The sequence below is a fragment of the Elephantulus edwardii genome, unplaced genomic scaffold (genome assembly GCF_000299155.1).
Source record: "Elephantulus edwardii isolate Elephantulus edwardi_28Jun2011 unplaced genomic scaffold, EleEdw1.0 scaffold00516, whole genome shotgun sequence".
Taxonomy (NCBI): Eukaryota; Metazoa; Chordata; class Mammalia; order Macroscelidea; family Macroscelididae; genus Elephantulus; species Elephantulus edwardii.
This window is the reverse complement of record NW_006400266.1, coordinates 382,417-403,765: the sequence shown is the minus strand read 5'-3', so window position 1 is coordinate 403,765 and position 21,349 is coordinate 382,417. Positions and strand designations below refer to the sequence as shown.

General features: G+C 42.7%; 1 protein-coding gene across 1 annotated transcript; it reads right to left on the bottom strand.

Moving 5' to 3' along the window:
• Positions 1-765: 765 nt before the first annotated feature.
• Positions 766-21,283, bottom strand: FOXJ2 (forkhead box J2). Its single transcript, XM_006903132.1, has 11 exons — positions 20,212-21,283; positions 12,530-12,876; positions 10,871-10,945; positions 10,071-10,139; positions 9,754-9,894; positions 8,868-9,066; positions 6,202-6,609; positions 4,012-4,113; positions 2,945-3,154; positions 2,319-2,417; positions 766-854 (listed from the first exon to the last, which is right to left on the bottom strand). The coding sequence occupies exons 2-11, from the start codon at positions 12,860-12,862 to the stop codon at positions 766-768; spliced, it is 1,725 nt and encodes a 574-aa protein (XP_006903194.1). The 5' UTR covers positions 12,863-12,876; positions 20,212-21,283.
• Between the last annotated feature and the right edge of the window lie 66 nt (positions 21,284-21,349).

The window sequence follows — 21,349 nt, the reverse complement described above, 5'->3', positions numbered from 1 at the left end:
ATGCAAGGTTAATTTCAAGTGGCAGTATATACCCAAATTCAGGCTGATTCATATTCCATCACTCCTATACAGTATTCCACTGGACCCAACATAGGCCTCCTGTTGTGCTAAAATTTTATTGCCATCCTCCTCCACCACCATCATTGTCCTTAGCCTTTATGGGGAACAAGGATTGTCAGAAGGAAGAATTGAAGGTATAAAGGGACAGGGAAGAGCTCAAAGGACAGAATTAGCACCATTGAGTAAAACCTGCAAATTCATGACTGCCAAGCAGTGTTTTGGACCAGTCTACTTAAAAATGTGGCCTCTGAGGTCCTGGACGAAAGAACAGATTTGAAGAGAAAACAATTTAGGGCCAAAAGGTGGGATTACAAATGAAGTCCTCAAAGAGGAAAGTAAATCAGGATTTTCAACCTTTCTCTATACCTATCATGGCCTCACCTTCTAGCCTGGTGATTTTAAATTAGCAAGGAGTGGACACAGTCCATGGTGAAGGGACAGGAGACTGGGGACAGCATATAACCAATAATTATAATTATAATATAATAATAATAATAATAAAAGAACAAGAAGAGAGAATGAGGCAGGGTAAAGGGGTTATCTTCGGCAGCATCTTGCGGTGGCTTCTCTGACACAGAAAGAAAGAAAAGAGGATACGTTTATCTATATACAGGCAGGAGGAGGGATGGACTGGGGCTGCTTCTTTTTCTCCACCACCAGAGTTCACCATCCGGCCCTGGGCTGATGTCCACACTCTCTGATGTACTAAGTAATCAAGTCCCAGTCGAATTCATCAGGGATCTCCTCATTGGCACCAGGAGGGGGGACCGGTGGCCGAGGGACCATATGATGGGCTGTCAGGAAGAAAAGGAGAGAGTAAAAGGCGTGTAAGTGGGAAGCTAGTCTATCACTCAAGATAGTGCTAGAGCCCAAATAATACCATGAATACCTTGCAAAATTACTGTCCTTAAAAGCTCAAGGTTATTTCTGTTGCAAGTCACCACTTTAGGGAGTTCTCAGTAAGTTAACTAAAGCCAGTGGTCACAAAACAATGAAATAATATGTAGCCACCATGGCATTTATAAAGACTAAAATTTAAAAGCTATGTTTCGGAAGACTATTTAACTATGATGAAAAATATATGTTGTTGTTGTTGCTGATTGCCGTCAAGTCAAACACGACTCATAGCAACCCCATGAACAGAAAACCTGAAGCCTTTCTATAACTATCATAGTTTTTCAAAGTTCAGAGTTTCCAGAGGCATGCTGTTTAGGAAATGGATGCCACTCCTGCTTCCTTCCAAACCGGTCTTAAACTGACTGAGATAAATGTCTATTATACAAAATAGCAATAAATATTCATTTATATTACATGGACAAGGAGTCCATTATTGTCCAAAAAATTGAAAACACTAATAGGTAGGTTAAATAATAATTATTTTAAAATCCTGCCATTGCTATGGAGTAAACTCCCACTCACAGTTACCCTACAGAGCAGAGTAGAACTGCCCAAAATGATTTCCAAGGTTGTAATTTTTACAGAAGCCACATTTTTGTCCTTCAGATCAGCTGGTAGGTTCAAACCACCGACCTTTCCGTTAGGTTTGACAACTGTGCTATTGTGGGTTTTCTAATAAGTATTTACATATGAAGGATCTGTTCACTTTTCATGGCAACTGAAGATCCCTCAGGGAGGGTGGCTTAGTCTGTGCTGCTAACCCAAAGGCCACTCCTCTCTGGCAGTTTCAGTGTACCAGTAGCTCTGCAGGAAAAAATTGAGAACCTCCTTCCATTCAATTTACAGCTACAGAAACTGCCTGGAGGTCAGCTATGAGTCCGTTCCAATTCCACAGCGATGGCTTTGACTCGACTTTGAAGATCCCCCAGTCAATCTATCAGAGATAACTAGACCTCAGATTCCTGATACCAGATGTCAAGTGAACAGAAAGCAGATACTAGCACAAAGTGGTTAAGTCTGTGTAACAAATTTATTCTTTACTATATCTTCCATCTATGTTCTAAACTAGACACAAATATTATTCATCATTTATGTTCTACTTATATCTGCACTTTCACTTTCTTTCATTATCACGGATACAAGTCAATTTTAATGTAAATCTGCCTCTCCTTTCTTCTCTGCTGGCATACACCTCACTAGCATGTGGCCCTCAGTCAGTCCTGGGAATCATGAAGGTCTGCCTTCTCCTGATAGATGCAGGCAGAAGGGCAAAGAATGCATGCACAGAGCCAGGGGAAAGTGAAACTTGTCTGGGAAGAGGTTGCTGCGGCCAGCTGTGAAGCAACCTTCCTGGTTCTTACCTGGGCGACTATATCCTGCTGGCTCCTGGGTGGGGATTGGGTACATTGGTGATGGACCAGGATAGAGGTGGGGGGCCTGTGGGTGCCCATAAGAGTTCACTGCCAAAATAAGACATGAGTCACTTTAAGTGGGTCCCAGTAGAGAAGAAAGAAATGTCTTTCTCCCTTCTTTGCCCTGCAGAAACTATCAGCTCTTAACACTTAAGGTATGAATTGTGAAGATCAAACAGGAAATATCAAAGGATGACACATATAGTGTCATGATCATCAAGTGCCTCTCATATCACTGACTAGAAGATCATATAAATGTAGAGAATCATCACCTGTACCTGATATGACCCAGGTGGGGTTACTTAGATTCACATTTAGAAAAGGAATTTTCTCTGGAAAAGCTTTTCCCTTAAATTCTGATCTTTCAAATACAGTTCTACAAGGGATTCTTGTAGTCTGCTTCTTTTGCAAAAAAGCCCATGATTTTTTTTAAGTATAAGATTTTACTGACACAATAGATGTTCAGTTGACTTGATGAACAATTCCTACTGTTTGCTAGATTAAAATGATTTTGTGTTTCTCTCTGCCCTTCTCATCATAGTCTCTTGTCCTTGGTAACGTGTTCTGGGCAGTACCTTGGTTCATGGCAGATTCCTGTTTGCCACTGGTGAGTGCACAGGAGTCAGCAATCCGAGCAGAGGCTGGTGTCCGGTGGGAGCCGCCTTGTGGGGGAACATGGCCAGTCTGGGTAAGGAAGTGGTTGAGGGAGTCACAGAGATTGGCAATATGATGCTGGTCGAGGCTCCAGTTCTTCTGATCTGCCTGTCGCAGGCTCTCCATCAGTTCTACCAGAGGAAGACAACCAATGCTAACTTTGCAGAGACACTGAAACCATTACTAGATCCATTCCTCACTGTCCCACACATTATCATAAAGCAACATGAATTAACAACATGAATTAATAAAAATTTGAATTTTTTTAGAGCCTTACATTTTTAAAGTCTCATTCTATTTGCTCCTTACTAAATTCTCATTATTATTCTTATCTTATTGTTAACAAACAAAATTTAAAAGCTATTAAGTAAATTAGCCATAGTCACACTGTAGGCAAGGGATAGAAAATAGTGGCCCTGACCATTGAAACTTTTGAGCTGTGGTGATTCAGTGGCAGAATTTTCACCTTCCAAGATGGACACCTGGGTTTAATTTCTAGCTAACCTATCTCAAGTGCAACCCGAGGAAGCTTACATGTTGCTAAAATGCTAGCCTGGTCTCTCAGTAAAGCTTTTAGATTAAGACTACAAAAAAAGAACTGGTGATCTACTCCCAAAAAAATCAGTCAATGAAAGTTTTATAGATCCTAACAGTCCAATTCCATTGCACACGAGGTCACCATAAATTGGAGGCCAACTGTTATTGGCAGGTGACAACATAGAACCCTAGGTTTCTAAATTCTGAGGAGCTTTTCTTTTCTGAAATAATAATGACAAAAATAAACTTCTGCCATATTTTACATTAAGGCAAAATTAATTTCAATTTATTTCTAAATAATATTAGTATTATCCATCTCATATAATATGGAAGAGAAATAATGAAATACTCAACCTCTAAACGTCACTTAAATTCCCTAGTTTCTACTGGAGTTTTCCCGCCTCATCATGTCTCTCTCTTGCCTCCACGCAACACCCTTTAAATCACTAACCTGAAAACTGTGACTGCTCAATGCTGGACCAATTGAGCCGATTCACCATCTTGAAGCTTTCTTTTAAGGAGTCAATATTGGAGCACCAGTCAGGAGGAAATGCTGAAAGAGGAGAGAAAGAGAGTAATTAAGATAGACTGAAGTACAAGCTGCAGCCACTCAGAGCATACAAGCAAGATTCTTCTATCTACATGGGCAATTAATTACATCATCAAGATAATTTTGAGATTTTCCTCATGGGTGGTATAAACAGTTAATACACTTGACTGCTAATCAAAAGAGTGATGATTTGAGTTTACTCATAGGTGGCTGAAAGATTTTATTTTTCAAATAAAATCAGCCATTCAAAATACTATGGAAATATTCTCAACAACAAAACAAATTATTTTTTGAAAAAGAAAGAAGATGAAAAAAAAAGAAAGAAGAAAAACCTATGAAGCACTGTTCTATGCTGACACATGAATCGGTCACTATGAATCAGAATGGATTTGAGGCAACTGGTATAGATTTTGGTAGATAAAGCTACCTATGGTGATGTTTGTTATGTGCCATTGATTTGCCTGCAACTCATAGCGACCCTATGTACAACAGCTGTGTAGGCTAACCTGTCCTGAGCCAGTCTCACTGACTCGGACACACCTAGCCCCACTGCCCTAGTTACTGTATCAATCCATCTCATGGAGGTCTTCCTTTCCTTCGCTGTCCCTCCATCTTTCTGAGCACAATGCCCTTCTCTGAGGACTGGTCCCTCTGGCCATGTGCCCGAAGTATGTGAGATGAGCTTCAAAATCCTAGCCTCCAAGGAGAAACTTGGTTTCACCCTCTCCAAGACAGACCTATTTGGTTTTTTGGCAGTCCAGGGTATGTTCAAGACTCTTCTCCAGAACCACAACTCAAAAACATCAATTACTCTTCAATCATCCTTAGTTATTGTCCAGCTCTCTGATACATAGCAAGTAATTGTAAAGACCGTGGCCTGGATCAGGTGCACCTTAGTCTATAGACTGATAGCGTTGCTCTTCAGTACTCTGGAGAAGTCTCTGAGAGCAGATTTTCCCAGTGCAATTTGTCTTGTGATTTCCCGACTGCTGGTGCCAACAGTATTGATCCATCCATTATGATCTGCCAATAGGCCCAGTGGTAAGAATCTTTGTTTTCTTGATGTTTAGCTTCAATCTATATTGAAGACTACAGTCCTCGACCTTCTGCAGCAAGTCTTCAGGTCCTCTTCAGTTTCAGCAAATAAGGTTGTGTTATCTGCATAATGTAGGTTGTTGATGAGTCTTCCTCCAATCCTAATGCCACATTCCTCATCATAAAGCCCAGCTTCCCGAATGATCTGTTCTGCATATAGACTGAAAAGGTATAAAGACAAAACGCATCCCTGACACATTCCTTTCCTGGTTTTGAGCTATGCAGTGTTTGCGTGCTCTGTTCTGAGTACTGTTTCCTGGTCCGAGCACAGGTTTTGCATGAGCACAATCAAGCGTTCCGGGATCCCCATTCTCCTCAAGGTTAGCCACAATTTGTTGTTATGTGGAACTAAATGGTTAAGTGCTCAACTAGTAGCTGAAATGTTGGTGGTGTGAACCCACCAGAAGGTCCTTAGAAGATAAGTTTGTCATCTGCCTCTAAAAGGTCACAACCTTGAAAACTCTTATACCAGTTTTACTCTGCACCTCCTGGGGTCACAATGTGTCAGAATCGACAAAACTGCAATTAACAACAACATGCTTTTGATAAATCCAGTCTATCAAAACAGAAACTCACAGCCATCAAGTCAGAACTAACTCATAGCTGATGCTCTGGTGGGTTTCCAGAGGCTGTAAATCACATAAGAAGAGACTGACTGTCATTCTCAAAGTAGCAGCAGTAGATGTGAACCACCACAGAAGCAGGACCTTCAAGCTAGCAGTACAACTCTTTATGAATTAGGCTACCAGAGCTCCCTAATCCAGTTCATAGGCAAGATGATATATGTAAAACAACTCCAATTTGACCAGATAGTCTATAATACAGAGGCTAAGTAGCAACTTTCCTTCACTCAGATAAGCGCTCTCTTGGGGGAGAGAACCTTACACCTCAGAACATCAATATTTAGATGTTCACCAGTAACCTTGTAAACTTGTGCACCCATATAAATTGGAACTAGAGGACCGTTTCATTCTGTCCCACCTCCTCCTTACTCACCAAAGCCAGCACTGTTGATAGGAGCCTGGCCTTGTGCCTGTTGCTGTGGAGGAGGTGGCTGCTGGGCAGGGTGGGAGTGGGGATGGTGCTGATGAGGGTGGTAGCCTCCATGCTGCAGTGGGGGTGGGTGCATGGTCATCACTGGGGGAGGCCCGTAGCCTTCAGCGCCAGCCTGCTTCCCCCCTGGTGCCGTACAACCATCTGGGTTTGGGGTGTGTAGTGGGGGAGCACCTCCTACAGTTGAGGGGCCCTGGGCTGGTGGCGGCTGCTGCTGCTGTGGCTGTGACTGTGGAGGAGGCGGCTGTGGTGGCGGCTGCTGCTGCTGTTGCTGTTGAGGTGGTGGCTGCTGCTGCTGGTACATGTAGTAGTTGTTAGAGGGCGGCATGTCCCCGAGGAGATTCGAAAAGCCTGTAGAAAGGGGAAGAAGCAGGCAAGTGGCATGGGCAAAACATTTTCACTTAACAGGATGTTTACCAGGTTGAGAGAGAAGGCCTCAGACTACAACGGCAGAATCCAACAATAAGGGTGCAGGAGAGTAGTCAGGATCCTTTTGCCTCACCTCTCTGCCTGGTATGACAAACAGGAGAGCAATTAGATTAGATGAGGGCTTTGACAATGTGGGGGCTACTAAAAGTTCAGGAAAAAAGATCTACCTGTACCTCTATATAACACTTTTTAGAAATTCTGGTATAAGTCTGGAGTCATAGTTCCAGAAGAAATGAGATGACAAGTACAAAGGAGAATAGAAATAAGACATAGTCATTGGGTACCTACTCTCTCCTTTTCCTTACTGTCTCTACACTCTTATCCTTCTACTCACTAACATCAGAAAGTGCGTGGGCGAACATTAGAGAAGGGATGGATTCATCCCTCCAGATGATCAAGCAGGCAAGGACATTCTCGGGAGGCCAGCAGCTCTCAGTAGTGCTTGTGTTGAGTGAATACTCTGGCAGCCTCACTGCATCTAACTTTTTTCATTATTTCTTACAGTCACTGCATGCTTCTCATCTCTACTCAACCAAGCTCCTAGCTGATTAATTTCTTAAGGAAACGCTACCATCTTGAAATAACTCTAGTACTAATGTCCTGGAATAGAAGAGATTCATAACAGCACTTAACAGAAGATGCTTTAGATAAAAGATGTTATTAAAAAAAGTTCTTAACCACTTTTAAGCATTCTATTTAGCTTCCACTGCACAAAGCAAGAAGATATACCTCTACTTTATTTATTTTTTTTTTTTAAAAAGGGGGGGCAGGAATTTCATAGGGCTAAGCCAAGAGATAGATCTTTCAAGAAGCTTCCCAATTTTTACTTGAGAACAGAACTGGATAATATCTGGGTTACCATTGCTGGATATTTTGATCGAAGATTCTTTAGAAAGAATTCTTGCCAAAAGCTGAGAAATACAGAATTTCAAATTCTCATGGAATCAAAACTTTCTAGAGTCACAGAAGATAGACAAATCCCCCAAATTATTGTCTCAATACAATCTTTAAACCTTAAACTAAAAATATCCCCTTATGCCTTCTTAAAACTCAAGAGTAGTTTCACTTAAGCAGTAAAGAATGTTTGCCTTAAGCACTGTGCTTTTTAAAGACCTATCGCATTTACTCACTGCCGCAGATCTGGTTCTGACTCATGGATAACCCTCCACTGGATTTTTCAAAGCTGTAAATCACAACAGAAGGAGACTGCTCATCTTCCTCCCAAGGAGTTGCTGATGGATTCTAACTGCCAGAGACGCCTAGCCTTTAGGTGAGCAGTGCAATTAGCTACAGCCTATGAATAAAACTGACAACAGCAACTTCAAACATTAAGACGTTCAGGAGGCAGTCCATTTATGTTTGTGGGGAAAGAACAGCCAGGAAAAGGGTGAAAATGTCTGCACAACTCAAAAAATGTGTCTGTTATCCTGAGCTGTAGATGTAGAAATTGCTGGGTTCGTATATGTTCAACAATAACAAAAATAAACCATATACAGAACAAGAAGTAAATAAATAAATCTTTCAATTACTCTCATACCATAATCAGGAATATATGAATGTGGAAAAGATATTAACTGATATTAAAGGGTATAAATAATTATGTTGAGATTAGGGATATATACTGAAACAACATTTCTAAGTGAAATGGCATTGCTGTCTTGGAATTGTGTGGTTTTATTTTTTTTTTTCATTAAAGTAAAACTTCACTAACTGAGACATGCTTTAAAATATTCTGATTTAAAAAAGGAGTTGATGGGTAAATCAAAAAAATTTAACAAAACATTGGTAACTGTTCCTGTTGGGTGATGGGTACATGAAGTTTTTACTAGACTATTTCCTTTGCTTATGTAGTTTGAAATTTGTCGTAAGACAACACATGTTTTAAAAAAAGAGAAGTAAATTGTTGTCACATTGAAATAGAGAATTTAGGGGAGTGCATACTACTGCTGTCTCCTAGTGGCCACCTTCTAAATACAGCTGACAGCCATAGAATCACTGCTCTTAATTTTCTGAAGCCTAAGCCAGAACAGGTCAACTACTAACAAGTTTAGTTCAAGATATATTTCTCTATCTGGAGATCAACCTCTCCTTGTGTGAAATAGAAAAACGATGGAAGAAAAGAGAAAGTCTCCACTTATTACAAAATGCAATGACACCCAGGCCCCCGACTCCAGACTTACCATGCTGAGAAGAGGAAGAGGACTTCTCCAGCATGGATTTGTAGAGGTTGCGGAAGGACCAGCTTAGATCCTGAAAGTTGATCTCTGAGTAGGAGAATTTGAAGTCATGGTTGGTGTTATAGAGAGGAGGGGGGCCCTCAGCACCCTCTCGGCCTGGAGCCCCTGCTGCCACTGCTCCACCATCCACTGATCCTGTACCCTACAAAAAGAAGGAAGAAAAATCTGATGCACATCGTATAACCAGCACAATCCTTCACTGGCCACCAAGTGTCCCCAGCCTGTCTTCTTGACCTCCTTTCTAACTCATCAATAAAACTCAGGCTCACTGCTATCTAGTTGGAACCAACTCATAGCTGACCTTCTACTGGGTTTCTAAGGCTGACTGTTCATCTTTCTCCTGTGAACTCTTTAATAATCCAGTATCATTTCTCTCACTGTTTGTTATCTTGATCTAGCTTTTTTCTCTCACCATTTCTCATTTCTTCTCTATGTACCCTTTTTCTATGCTACAGTAATACACTTCTCATAACCTTTCAATTTTCATCCTCCCTTTTTTAGTCTCCTCCATCCCAATCCTTCTCAAAGTTCAGTTATGCTTTTCTTTTTCTCTCTACTATGTGTGTGTGTGTATATATATATATTATATATACGAACAGTGCTCAGGCTGTTCGTTCATAGGGTCGCTACGAGTCGTCTACGACTCGACGGCATTAAACGACAACAAGAACATGTATACATTTGTTATTTCCCTCTTTCCGTTTTCCTTCTTTCCTAATTTGTCTGTCTGATATAGCATACTAATCAGTAAACAATTCTAAAGGGGAGACACATGAATCCATTCAACCATCCACCAACCACCCATCTTTACGCCACCTCCGCTTGCTACCTGGCTGTAACTGGCAAGAGATGTGGGGCTCTGAAGAGACATCTGAGGATTCCCCTCTGGAGGCAGGGAGGATTCTCCACTCCCTGGAATGCCTCCCCGTGGGCTCTTGCTTGCCTCCTGTTCTGGTGAGTCTTGAGAGAGCTGAGGGTTGTGACAGAAGAGAAAGCTATAAGCAGAAGATAAGAATCTTCCCCAAACCCATAGTTTTGACTTGGCCGGCATTATTTTTTACCCAAAATATAGGAAAGGAATGGAAACACAGGAAAGACAGTAGGAGGAATATAGAAACAGCATGTCCTTGTGAAGTGAAAACTTACATCATCATCTGGAGGATGTCTTCTCTTTCGGGAGATGTCAGGGCAAGTGTCAATTGTCCAATATGAGCCCTGAAAGAAGAGTCCATGCCCCACAGAGAATAAAATCATTATATATGGAAGTGTCTACCTTTGGGAAAGTAAAAATTTTTAATTCCCATATAAAATATGTTAAGAAAAATGATTGGAGATTCGCACAGTCTCCTCAGGGTATTGGCTATTGTTGAAAAAGAAGTTTGTCTTAAAAGATCACTGAATATGATAGAGGTACCTTTGGGTTCTAATACAAGACTCTTGTGGAGAGGCAGAACAGTAGCGTCTAATTTCAAGAGATGAAAAAGTCCAAACCACCCTTCTCTTCCTTTGTGACCAGAAAAATGACCCTCTTGGACTTTAAAAGCTATGTTTTTCAGATAAGAAAACGATTCTGCTATTTATCCTTCGGAGTTTTGAGGGGAAAACCCTAAGAATGTTGACGTAAAAACTCCCTTATAAGGTTATTATGTCCAACCTTTACATCTAAAAAGAGTGTCCTCCAAACACACACATAAAGAAGGGAGCAGAGTCAACCTTAATATAAATATACCTATTAAAAATTATTTCACAGTGTTCCTTAGTCACTCATTCTTGTAGATGCCCACAAGTTTAACAACCAAGCTCTTCCTTTAAGTAAAAATAAAGCTGCTTCTCTCATTAACAAGATTTCCTCTTCTGGGTAATTAAAACAGCCAAGCTGACTCTGGACTAGCAATATTTCTCTCTCCTTCCTGTTCCTTCTATTAATGCTTGCAGCAGCCTCTCACCTTCCCAGGATCATCTCGGGGTCTGGGCACCTTCCGGAAACACTTGTTGAGAGAAAGGTTGTGTCGAATTGAATTCTGGAGAAGGAAACAGAGTCAAATTAGAGCTGAGCACTGTGTGAAGCAAGAAGTTCTCCTGTAGGATACATAGGGTCAAAAACACACTACACAATAAATACAGTTCAAGTATCAGGGTAAATTTATCACCTCTTAACTCTACTGATGGAGGAAATGACCTATTAGATGGTGCTACAGATTGCACCGTGTCCCCCAAAATGCAGGTGGTAAATCCTAACGTCTGTGCCTATGATTATAATCCCAGTTGAAAATTGGTTCTGGTTTTATGTTAATGAAATAAGATTAGCATAAGGTGTATCTCGAATCAAAGTCTTTTGAAATATAAAAAGAGAAAGAAGTAAGCAAAGCAGACATGGAGGTAGAGACATGCTAGGCCACATCAAGATTGCCCAGGAGCAGAATTTCAAAAGAGTTCAAGAACCTTTCTCCAGAGCTGGCAGATAGAGCCTTCCCCTAGAACTAGTACCCTAATTCTGGACTTCTAATCTCCTGAACTGTGATAAAAATTAAAAAGGTTTAAAGCTACTTTCTCTGTTAGAGTAGCACGAGATAACTAAGGCAGATTTTCAAGAGAAATGATATGAGAAAAACAAGTAAGTTAAATTGATGAGAGGTAATCACTATAGATTTCATTACAAAATGCTTCTGGAAAGCTGATTATATTGTTTCCACTCAACTGACAGGTAAACTGCCCTAAATTCACATTTAGGAGGGAGGGGAAATGTACATCTGCATAGTTCCTCAATTCACTCTATCTATAGCAATAATATGTTTAAACTACTTATAAATTATGAAGGAAATAAGGGCACAGGTCATTTTTGTTATTATCACCCCAGCCCCATAAAATGGTCACATTTGGTGGAAAGAAATAGTGGTATGTAGCGATTGTGGTAACTGGCAGGAATAAATTCATGAAGGAAAAGGAAAATGCTCTCAAGAGACTCTGATTTGTCATCTGATCTGTATGCAACTGGTGATTTACAGAATAAGAGAACTACATAAAATCTCCAATACTACTTAACAACTGGCAGTCAAGTTGCGGCTTCAAAGGACTGACAGCATTAATCTTCCTTCTTTGCAGGAAGAAAAGTCTCCTTCCTTCACTTGTAGTTGAACAACTTATCATTTACTAGGATGGCTGATCAACTGTTGGTATAAAGAACCTATTTTTTTTTTAAGATGATGACTACATGCAGTGAAGTTATGCCAATCTGAAAAGAATACTACCTCCAGATAGGAGCAAATGTCATACTTCGTTTAGTGACTTAAAAGATAGTAGAGTGGCAATAAGTATCCGTGAAATGAATTAATACCCTTTTTGAGGAATCAGAAAGGGTCTCACGGGCCATAGTTACCTGCCATTCATTCTCACAAGTATACTTAGTGGCTTGGCATCACTAGTTTCCCTGAAAAAGCTTATGAAAATTGTTCCACTCTGAAAAAAATGTAGATGGAAGACAGGAAATTTTCAATTCAACTATCTTTGAAACAAATCAAAATGAAACAGACTAGGTTCTGGGGGAAAATAAAGTAGTAAAAGGTTGTTAAATGCTAAAAGTGATCCTTGATCATCAATCATCGCACCTTCCAGCCAATGCCAGCATTCTTGTAATAGGGGAAGTTGTCACAGATCCAGCGGTAAATCTCACTGAGGGTCATCTTCTTTGCTGGAGAAGAGTTGATGGCATAGGTGATGAGGGTGGCATAGCTGTACCGTGGCTTGCCATCTTGGTGGACTGCAGCTTCATCTTTGCTTAGGGTGGCATTGGGGTCTGTTGGTGAGCCTGGTGGGCACTTGCGGCTGCCCCCTGGAGGCACAGCCTGGGAGGCACTCCCAAGTTTCTCAATGGTAGCTCGGAGGGTCAGCTGGGGGAGCCAGTCTATGGAGGTAAGGCTACTCTCTAGGTCAGAAGCCATTGTACTTCTGGGTTCTGCAGAGAAGAGGACAGAGGGGAGAGAGAAATAAAATAGATAAATATTCTCTCTAGTTCTTAAGACACATAATATTCAAACCCTAGAGAAATAAACTTCCTTCTCACTAGAATTCCTGTAGGAGACTCCTCTCATGAGGCGCGCTCACTCAGCCTGGTGTAGCTAATCTACTCATTCACAATTTGATCCACTGCCAATCAACTACCAGATGGTTGTTGTGTGCCATCGAGCTGCCTGCGACTCACAGCGACCCTATGTACAACAGCCCTAAACCCTGCCCTGTCTCTGACTTACCTACCCCCATTACCCCAGTCACTGAATCAATCCACCTCTTAGAGGGTCTTCTCCTGCACTGTCCCTCCACCACCCCCAAACATGATGTCCGTCTCCAAGGACTGGTCCCTCCTTGCAACATGTCCAAAGTATGTCAGTCTGACCAGATGGTAGAATAATATTTATTCTATTTTTCCAATCAAATCATGACCAAGGAGACTAAAGGTGAGATCACTCACCAAACAGATATTATCTTGATTCTCTTTATTTATAACTCTACATTAAAAAAGCTTACAACTGTACCTAATACAGAAAATACATAGAGAACTTGGTAGTCTAGTAGGTAAGAAGCTGTGTGGCCAACACAATGGCACACAGTTCAAATCCACTAGCTGCTCCAAGGGAAAAAGATTATCTCTTGCCATGTACTTTATAGCCTCTGAAAACTAGCTGGAGAATCTGCTGTAAGTCTGTTCCAACTTGACAGCACATAACAACTTTTAGTTAAAAATTAATTTTAATGAACATTTACAGAGACTTTCTAATTTCATTCATTCACTGCTGTATTTTTCTCCCTGCCCACCCCTTCCCCAACCCCCCAGTTTGTTCTTCTCTTTGAAAAGGAAAAGAAAAATTCTTTCATTGGTATATAATTCCCTCCCCCCTCCCCTACAAGTGCACTCCACTATGCAGCCTTCATTCTGGACTCTTGTCATGACCATAATACCAAATCATATATCAATTTTAAACAGTTCTCTCCCTCATCTGTTTCAATGTAGTATACATTATTTATCCAATCCTTCTTATCTCACCCCAACCCTGATGTCAGTCCCATTCTACAACAGTAGCACTATGTGTAATATTTGTCCTTTTGTAACTGTGATATTTCACTCAGCATAATGTCCTCCCAGGTCACCCAATTTGAATAATATTTCATGAGTTCCTTGTTTTTCAATGCAGTGTAGTATTCCATTGTGTGAATATACCACTGTTTCTCTATCCATTCAAAGAGTTGGAAATAACCTAAGTGCCCATCAATAACAACTTTTATATATAAAAACCAAACGAGCTTAATCAAAGTTAATTCAAACTCAAGGTGATCCAATGTATTGCATGTCAGAATTACATTCCATAGAGTTTTCAAGGAGTCAGATCACCAGGATTTTCTTTTGAGATGTCTCTACGTGTGTTTGCTAACCTTTGTTAACAGTCATGTACTTAAAACCAACTGAGCCAGTAAAAACTCAATATATGTATACAAGTGTATGTGTGTATATAATATAGAAATAATACAAAAACATTTGGATACCAGGTAAGATTAGCCAAGGTCTATTCTCTAATCATGTGATGGTTTTTATAATACTTTTACAAAACATCCACAGATAAATAGCACAAGCGTACAAAGGAGTCTAAATAGGCACAAATATGTATTAATGCAGCACACATTATCCCTTTTAAAGCAATTTTATATTTAAAAAAAAAACAAAAACAAACAAACCACTGCCATCAAGTGGATGCTGATCCTATCAACCCTGAAGGGCAGAGCAAAACTGCCCCATTGGGTTTCCGAGGCTTTAAATCTTTATGGAAGCAGACTGCCACATCTTTCTCCCGCAGAGCTGCTTATAGGTTCTACATTATGAGCGCTCACTGTTTCTTACTACACCTACATGTGTATAAGAGACATATTAGCTCTATCCCAAGCATAAATTATATATGACAACCACCAAAGGGCAGATCCAAACACACATACATATAGTAGGCTACAAACACAGAGTCACAATTAGATATGCAGCATACATTACCAACAGCACAATGTCATACACAGAGATAACAGATCCTGAGCACACAGCTGCCCTCACACCTTTAAAGCTACCCCTTGCTTGTTCCCGCCCACAGACACCAACACCAGGAAGAAGTCATCAGCAAGGACCTCCCACCTCTCAGCCTGCTGGGCTTCACAGAGCCAGGGAGACACCCAGCTGTGTGAGCACCGGTAACAATCAGATAGCCTGGCTAAAAATAGCCACTCTGGGGCTAAGAGCTGGCTCCCTTCTCCCACCCCCCTCCTCCCTCCTTCCTTCCCAGCCAGGCACGCACGCACGCTCTCACTGCACCTCCATGCAAACTCCTGGCGCTGCCAGACCGCCCACGCCTGATGTTTGCACGCCCTGCCACCTCCCACACAGCTTGGGCGCTCTTGCTGGCAGAGAGGTGTAGCTAGAGTGGCATCTTGGTGGGGGAAGGTGAAGAACGATGGGTGATAACTGTGTTTCAGGGTCTGGCAAGCCTGGCAGGAACCACCTGGTAGCCATTTGGCATTCCTCCCCAACTGATGCCAGCAACCCCCTGAGTACTTGCTGTCTAACAGGTTTGTGCCTGATCAGCCTCCTCGTTGCAGCTAGTATTTCTTCCACAGTACCTCTGCTGACCATCCCACCAGGGCCATCTCTCTTGAGAAGCCTGGGCTAGAATGTCTCAGACATATTTATGGATGTCATCGCTAAATCTACATCCAGATAGAAGCACGCACATACCCGCAAATCCACACTTTTGCAACTGAAAGTTAAAAGCTCAGTCTCACCTATGACTACCTCCCTCTTGACTTCAACACAGAGGCTATCCTAGTTAATGGATTTTCTCCTCATGACACTCCTTTTCTAAGAGTCAGCATGTATACCAACTCTCCTCACAATCTTTGCATGTGTACACAGCTACCCTGTTCTGTACACCTAAGAAGCAGCTGAAAGAAATATCATAGTGCCCCAGAGGCCTGGGCAGCAAGAGTCTCAGTTGCATCCCAGAACTGCTCAATGGGAGAAAGGGGGGGGGGCGATTAAAAACAGATTCATAAAGGGGTTTTCCCCCCTTACCCTTAGCTCCTCTCCACCACCCCTTACCTGAAACCATGGAAACTTGGAAACTAGGAGGCACATGTAATCAATCATTCCAAGAAGTCTCAGACCTTCTAGCACCTTACTTTTACTTACTAAGTCAAAACAGTACAACCCTTGGGGTATAGCAGATTCTTGTGGTGGTACAATAGTCCTACAGATGGGTTATACCCATAGATGGGTGGAAGGGTAAAATGCCATCGAGCAAATTTCCAGTGATCAGAGTTTTCCCAGGCCCTCCCTAGAAGAGGCTTGTACAGAAGTTTTAAACTTAGCTTATGCAAAAAATCCCAGAGAAGCTCATCTTAAAAGCAAAGATGTAAAAACAAAACAAAACAACAAAAACCCAAAGATGTCAGTCAACATGGGAAAGAAGTCATCATTAGAAAGTTAACATGGGAAGAGGCATCGCAACTGGTGGATTTGAACCACCTGTCTTTGGCTTGGCAGTGAAACTCCTTACCCTACGAGGCTGCCACCAGGGTTCCACAGAGAGAGCTTACAAAACCCATTTGGTACACACCAGTCACTGTAAATTCCTGGGAGGGAAACCTTCTTAGCCTCATTGTTCTATAGCTTTCTCTACTCTTACTGGATTAGGGCTAAAACTGAAAAATATCAAACTCACTGTTATAAAATTGTTTCCAACTCCTATTGACCATATAGGACCTATAATGTTTCCAGAAATCTGCTGGTAATTCAAACCTAACCCTTTCAATTAGCAACCAGGTACTTAAATACTGTACTAGCAAGGCTCCTTCCAGCTTTTAACTTTTGCCCTTCTCCAGTACCCTCCAGATACTGCATCAGCACTCAAAGTATATTCCAGTCTTACCAGCTTCAAGAAGCCTATGGCAGTCTGAGCCTCCAGACCTTTCAGCACCATTCTCATTTAACCCATCCCACTTCCTCACTCTTTAACTTCCCCATTCTTGAAGGGCAGCACAGGTTATATAGGTCTTCAGAGATTGAAGTTCCTTGGTTCTATTCCTACCGCTAACACTGAGTCACTAAGTATCCCCAACCACCTCTTGCTCCCTCTTGATGCCTCGGTTTCCCCCTTCAATAAAAGGAATGACATCAGAAACCCTGCTTAAGCTTAATCCCCAGAGGGAAGTGAACAGAGCTTAACAAGCTCCTGGCTGCCTCGCATTCCACGCTCCCAAAAATTATGACACGAGGCTAATATTCCTGGCTATTATTAGAAGGACAAACAAGAGGTACTTCCATTTCTCAGTCCAACCAACCTAGTTACCCAGACCGCTCTGCAGGTGGGCCTTGTGCCACTGGGCTCGGCAGAACCTGAGTCAGGCCACATTCTCTGAGTGCTGGAAGGCTGAAAGGAAATACCCATAAGAAACTGAGAAAGGCAGCCAAAGGGCAGGCTCCATCACATCCACAGGACGTCTAATGACAACTACAGTACTGGGAGGAAGACAGACAAATAGAAAGGCATTCTGTTGGCATGTAAGGCAGATTCTGGTTTCAAAATAACAAGCATAGTTTTCTTGTCATTTTATCCAAAAGGCCAGTAATTGTTTTCTGTAAGGTGTCAAGGTCAGTTATTAAGAAGTGATAACTTCCTGATCTGTATACAGTGCCAAAACTAATATGGTAGTGGCAAGTGAGCCACATGAGGACTCGGGCTACCAAGATTTCAATTTTGGTTCCACCACCTACTGGCTGTGTAACCACAGACACGTTACTTAACTTCTCTGTCTTAGTTTCTTCATCTGTAAAATAGAGATGATAACTGTGCCTATATCATAGGTTGGTTGTGAGGACTACATTGAGTTATTTATAAAGCACTAGATAAGTGCTTCATTAAGTGTAGCTACTATTATTTCTGGATGGGGGTATATACACAAGTAGTAGAAATTTAAAATTAGAAAACAGTGGAGTTCAGACTAAAAGCAGCAAGCCTGCAAGGGTTTGGATTACAAAGCCCCTAAGAAGTCTGCCATGGTTTTCAGGACATCAGAATTTCAAACTTTTTCCTTTGCAGATAATTATCACTTGGAAGTACTGACCAATGTGAGAACTAGAAAAACTCCAAGTATGAAGGAATGAAGTAATAGCACTTTTTACCTTTCAGAGGGAACTAGACCTAGTCATAAGGCCCGAAAAATCACTCATTGCCGTCAAGTCAGAACTGACTCATAGTTGACCCTCTAGCAGCTTTCCGAGGCTGTAAATTGCACTGGAGGAGACTGTCCATCTTTCTTTCTTAGAGTTGCTGGTGGATTCCAACCACCAAAAAGGCCTGGCCTCTGGGTTAGCAGTGTAACTTCCTCGGGGCAATGCCAGGAGAGCTCCAGCTAAGAACACTGCACTCTAAATCACGGTTAACCCAAACCAACAGCCAATCACTTCTTAGGGAGGGCCAGTTCAAGTAGATGGCAATGGTAGACCTACAGCTGTGATGATATAGTTCACCCTAAGTTGTTTAAGAAGTTGTATCTGGTAAAAATATTTTTCAATAAACAGGCTGCTGTTATGCCCAAGACTTAAAAAAAAAAAAGACACAGGAGGAGGTGGTTTTGGAATGAAGAGTCTTTTGAGATCAGTGGCATCAAAAAAGAAAGCTTTCTTATTCTCCCTACAAGTGACCTTAGCCTGAAACTGGGGTGCCCTGCTGCTTAGGATGACTGTTAAGCAGGAGCACTCCACTGGCCAAGGGGAGACTAATCCTTTCCCCAAGCTGGACATTCTTAATGGTGTCTTTACCAGGTCTTGATGCAGGGATATATGCTTCTAGAGGAAGAAATTTGCAATTCCAGGTAACTGGAGACTTCATCTGAAAAGCACATACCAACTCAAAACAATGAGACAGAGCCACAGACACTTGAATTGAGAAACATAAACTTATATACTACGCAGCCATACAGACCGGCAGATTATAATCCTACATCATATACTATTACTAAGAGATTCCACGAACAAGTGGATGTATTCAAGAGATTCAACAGTCTACCCAGGGTCTAAAAAGAGAGAGGAAGCATACAAGTCCAAGTAAGGTGAAACCTTCCACTTGGCCTTGCTATGGGGCATAATAACTCTTCCTAGCAGAAGATAAGGTATTTGCTAATGGCAAGACAGGAAGGTAAGCACCCAACTAGTGGCCCAGGATCAAAAGGTAAACTCTGCTAAAAACACAGCCAGGGCTCAGCTATAGGGGTTTTATATAATATTCTTTGCCTGCTTTTTTTCTGACGATTCTGGACTACGATGATTCCAACCCCCACTTTATAAAAGAAAACTTCAATATAAAGTTTCAGGGATCCAGAATTAATCAAGAAGCAGGAAGGGAGAGAAAGTGGTCATTAGGTGATTTTCTGCAAGGAATTTCTACTATAAAATGCTCCTCAGGGGTCAAACCTCCAAATCTTGGTGGCCAGCTTACTGAGAAAGAAAACTGCAAGGGAGCTTGTACAACAACATTCTTCCTTCTCTCTATCCAGGACAGACGCCTGTGCGGCACTGGGGCAGTCAGTGCTAGGATATCAGTACTGAACTATGTATCTTTTTAGTCTTTTTAACCTGGAACCTGCAGGATGCCCATTTTCATTGGAATTTCATGGGTTGAGACATGCACCCAGCCAGAAATGAGGATGTCATGAAACGAGGCAAACAGGGGCTCACTGCCCTTCTGGCCAACTCAGTTACTGTGCGTTGGAGAGAACTGCTCTAGTGGACATTAAAATGACTTAAGGTTACAGATAAGAAAATGTAATCCAATGAAGGCCAGCTCACAAGATGCTGCTGTGAGTTTAGTAAGGCCCGCTCTCATTATGAAAAGGCCAATGAAAGAGAGTGGTGTGTGAGGCAGGGGAGGGGAGGGAGATGTATCAGTTATATACACAAAATTCGTTCTAAAAACCCAACAGTTGTCTGACATCTCTTTGACCTCAACATGGAAACATCCACTTCCCTAAAAACTGCAAATGAATTCCCTTCCTTTAGTGCTCAAACACTGAGAAACCCTTTTCTCAGTCTCTGCAGCAAGACGTGAGTTCTAATCCAGATGCTTCCGCAGAACACAGTTCCCAGAGGATTCTTTAGTGATCACTCCCACCCTTCCCAGCAAAGAAGCCTGAGTCACCACTTCAGTCCCCAAACCCACTAGTGCCTACAGGTGACAGAGAGCAGATGGAAGAAAGCACTAACCTGTCTCCAAGGTGCCCCCAGCCAAGGGCGGGAGCCACCTGGTACTGGAGTTTGAAGTTGGAGGGATTCGTCTCTTCAGAGGCTGATGAAGGGTCCCATCCTCAGTGGCTCTTCCAGGAGTAGGCTGAGCCTCCCAAGATGAGGAGGGAAAGTGGCTCCCCAGACAATGACAGACAGGGACAGGAGGTGGTGGAGGAGGAGAAGGAGGTCCTACCTGGGGAAGGTGGCACACCCCCCACACCTTGCCTGTTACCCTGGGGAGGAGGGGAGGAGCCTCTCCCAAGCAGGAGTTGTCTCCTCCCCCTTGGGGGAGTCCCCCTCCCCCCCAAACTGGATCTTTCACGGGTGGAGGGCTCTTTCTGCCTGCTGGAGATCTGAGCGGTGGGGCTCTGCTCTGTTCCACTGTCTAAGTACAAGGAAGTTAGGGGGAGGTCTTCCCCTCGCCTGAATGGTTGAAAGCTGATTCTTCTTTTCTTGGAGTGTCCTCAGCTTTTGAATGTAAGGACTCCTCTCCCTAGTAAGTATTGGATAGGGTGGAAGGTGCCTACTCCATAGGCATTTCCCTTTCTCTTTGCCTCAAAAGTCCTGAACTGTTCGGAGTGTGTGTTTGGAGGGGGGAAGGCACGTTGGGATGGTCTCACTCTGCTTTCTTTAAGAAGGATCACCCCTTTCTACTTTTAGGGTTCTTCTCCTCGGCCAGTAGGAGGGTTTTCCTCGCCTCTACGAGGGAGAGGCACGTCCCCTATAGAGGTGTCTTCTTTCCCCCGCCCGAGCGGCAGGGGTCTTCTCTCCAACAGGGGGTGGGAGATGCTCCAGTCCGCGCTCCCGCCTCCGCTCCTAGGATGCCCCCAAGAGGGTGGGGTTTTCGTACTCCCCGCTCTCCCTGAACTGGCCTGGGCAGTAAGGTCCGGGAGGCCGCAGCTCCCGACTCCGGCACTGGCTACAGAAGCGGCAGTGCTTCCTCTAGTCTTGTCCCGTCTGGCCCGCTCCCTTGGGCGCTTGGGGCTCCCCGCGCTGCCACCTCTCGGGCTTCGGCCAGTCCGGGATCCCGGGGAGCCAGAAGGCGGACTGGCAGTGTCAGGGCTCGGCTCGGGCTCGGCTCGGCTCCGCTGCAGGCCCCGGCTCCTCCCCGGCCTCC